This window comes from Trachymyrmex cornetzi, unplaced genomic scaffold (assembly GCF_001594075.2).
Source record: "Trachymyrmex cornetzi isolate Tcor2-1 unplaced genomic scaffold, Tcor1.1 scaffold11, whole genome shotgun sequence".
In the NCBI taxonomy this organism is placed as follows: domain Eukaryota; kingdom Metazoa; phylum Arthropoda; class Insecta; order Hymenoptera; family Formicidae; genus Trachymyrmex; species Trachymyrmex cornetzi.
Genome location: NW_017295653.1, coordinates 1 through 3,051, shown reverse-complemented (window position 1 = coordinate 3,051; position 3,051 = coordinate 1). Strand labels below are relative to the sequence as shown.

The 3,051-nt window shown below is 27.7% G+C and overlaps 1 protein-coding gene across 1 annotated transcript; it reads right to left on the bottom strand.

Annotated features, from left to right (window-relative positions):
* Positions 1-986: 986 nt before the first annotated feature.
* LOC108762010 (hsp70-Hsp90 organizing protein 3-like) lies at positions 987-3,046 on the bottom strand (the record flags this gene model as incomplete). The annotated part of the gene is made up of 5 exons (XM_018508813.1): positions 987-1,247; positions 1,365-1,465; positions 1,532-1,685; positions 1,767-1,976; positions 3,041-3,046. Coding segments are annotated over 5 exons (672 nt in total), but the record flags the coding sequence as incomplete, so codon positions are not given.
* Positions 3,047-3,051: the final 5 nt, after the last annotated feature.

Here is a 3,051-nt window from a genome sequence, read left to right as displayed (position 1 = left end):
ATGTTCGTTAAATTTTTCTAATATCCAAAATTTGAAAAAAAAAATTTAATTTTTACTTCCCCTTTTGAAAGAGTAACTTCAGGGAGGGATATAAGAGTGTTTATATGAAAAACTCTTCATTTTCGATAAAGAATTATCTGAAAGTTTTTACACTTATTTAAAAAATACCCTATATATATAAAGTTATAAATCTTTAGTCTTTTTGAGCTCAACTGGATGATGTTTCCAGCCGAAAACATATACATATATATATTTAAATACATTATTTAAATAATAATAATAATATAATTTCAAATAAAATGTTTAGTTTCAAGAGATATACATATACATTCACTCTTGATATTATACTATAAAGTGCAGAAAGAGTAAGAAGACATGCGACGTAAACACACATACATACACACTTACGCGCACGCGCACACACACAGGTATATTATTTTAATATACTTGTATACTTCGTTGTTCGTTGTAAGAATCAATAGCAAGAGACAATGTTTCTTACCAAGTTTCTAAGTCGTAAGGAATGCAAATGTGATGCAAATATAATATTCTTCAGCGTTTCGAATAAATACTGTTTTCAAGAGAATACATTTATACTTCATTATGAGTCATATGATAATTCAGATGTAATGATAGTATGTATATAATTAATTTATTTCTTATCGCAGTTATCTTTTTTGCAGACTGCATAAATTATTCGTCATGTACTGTGCGAAAAAATGACTAGTAAACTCATTAACGAATCATCTATTTTTGATATAAATATTCGCTTTAAGTGGTTTTATATAAAATTAAAAATAATATAAAATAATATATAAAATATATTCTAATTTTTTAAATAAAAAATAACAGCGTTCAATGATAGACATCAGTGATAGTCATAGTCAAACATTAGTTTTATCCGTCCATAACATTATTTTTATATATTAATAGTAAAAATGTTACTGCATTTCTTAATTAAAAATATTGAAAGTACATTGAAATAATTTATCAATAAAAAAAAAAACTATCATTTTTCTTTGCAGAATTATTGCCCCATTTGTACTTTACCGTTCTTTTTTCTTTGTATCGGTACTTTCTTTTACATAAATATCATTAAATTCATTGGCTTCTAGCAAGCAGTGAGGAAAGTCTCCTCCTATTAGGACTGACTTTCTTTGGTGTTTTAAGAAATAACGAAGTCCTTTTGCGATGCCAAAGCCAATCATAGCTATAGTCATCGTTAATAACGCCATCAGTAGAGGATGCTGTAGCAGAATATGAAAGAATTATATCGCGCACATTACAGCAATGACAAAAAAAAAATATAATTACACGATTACCATTTTAATAATAATTTAAAAGTATAAAGTACGAGTCAATACCGTTAAAGTGGGCTTGTTTGTAAAAACATAGTCAGCAATCACGACTGTGACTCCTAATATAATACCAACGCCAGCTCCAAGCCATGGGATCTGTTGATCAGCTGTGAAACATTATTTTATTACGTTCCAATTTTCATAGTTCCAAGATAACTCTGTGCATTAAGTACCTCTTCTGTCTTTAATCAATGATTTCGACGCTTTGTTCATCGCTTCTAAAATCTTAGGCTCATTTGGTTGCAAGGATAGAGCTTTGTTATAAGACTCAAGCGCTTCATTGTAAGAGGATAGTTTCAGTTCAACCTCGCCCTTCCTAAAGTAACCCTGAAACAGATAAACATATTGAGAAATTTATTCCTTTTTTTAAAATCAAGATCTGGAGGAAGTATATATCCTTTTACATACTTTTGACCAGTCAGGCTTTAGTCGAATGGTTATCAGAGCATCGTTCAAGGCGTCACGATATCGTTCCAACATTAAGAAAGTAAAGGATCTGTTGCTGTAGAGAGAATAATTCTTTGGATCCAGCTTAATTGCTTGTGAATAATGAATCATTGCATTCTCATATTTTTTCTCCCTAACACATGCATTTCCTTGCTGTTTAAGATTTTCCACCTAAATAAAGAAAAATACATTATTGATTTATATATATTATACATATAATCATAATATTATATAATAATATAATTACATATATATTTGTATACAAAAAATATACGTAAAGCCTAGGCCAAAATTATAATATTAGATACCTATATTTTTTTTTCATTTATCTGGATTTTTTTACCTGCATTGTTACCTATTAGTTATTGATCAATTTATTCATTATATGTATATAAATTGAAAGGGTTTTTGAAACAAAAGATAATTTATAGCAAATGCTGTAAATAAATTTTTAAACAAACTTTAAACAATGGTTAATAAGGTGCCTAATATTTTTGGCTAAGCCTATATGCATACACACACATATATATATATATATATGTATATATACACACATAGTATTATGCATATATATATATATATATATGTGACGCGATATTTACGTTTGGAGGTTAATGAGAGAAGACTAGTGTCTTTTGTCGTATAATTGAAAGGCATCGTAGAAGCGTACGATTTCTCTCGGAATTGTTATCTATATTGATTTATATATATTATACATATAATCATAATATTATATAATAATATAATTACATATATATTTGTATACAAAAAATATACGTAAAGCCTAGGCCAAAATTATAATATTAGATACCTATATTTTTTTTTCATTTATCTGGATTTTTTTACCTGCATTGTTACCTATTAGTTATTGATCAATTTATTCATTATATGTATATAAATTGAAAGGGTTTTTGAAACAAAAGATAATTTATAGCAAATGCTGTAAATAAATGTTTAAACAAACTTTAAACAATGGTTAATAAAGTGCCTAATATTTTTGGCTAAGCTTATATGCATACACACACACACATATATATGTATATATACACACATAGTATTATGCATATATATATATGTGACGCGATATTTACGTTTGGAGGTTAATGAGAGAAGACTAGCGTCTTTTGTCGTATAATTGAAAGGCATCGTAGAAGCGTACGATTTCTCTCGGAATTGTTATCTTGTTTATATACAATATTGATAAACGTGATTGCAAAAGCTTTGATAAGGCTCACCTCTGCCTCCT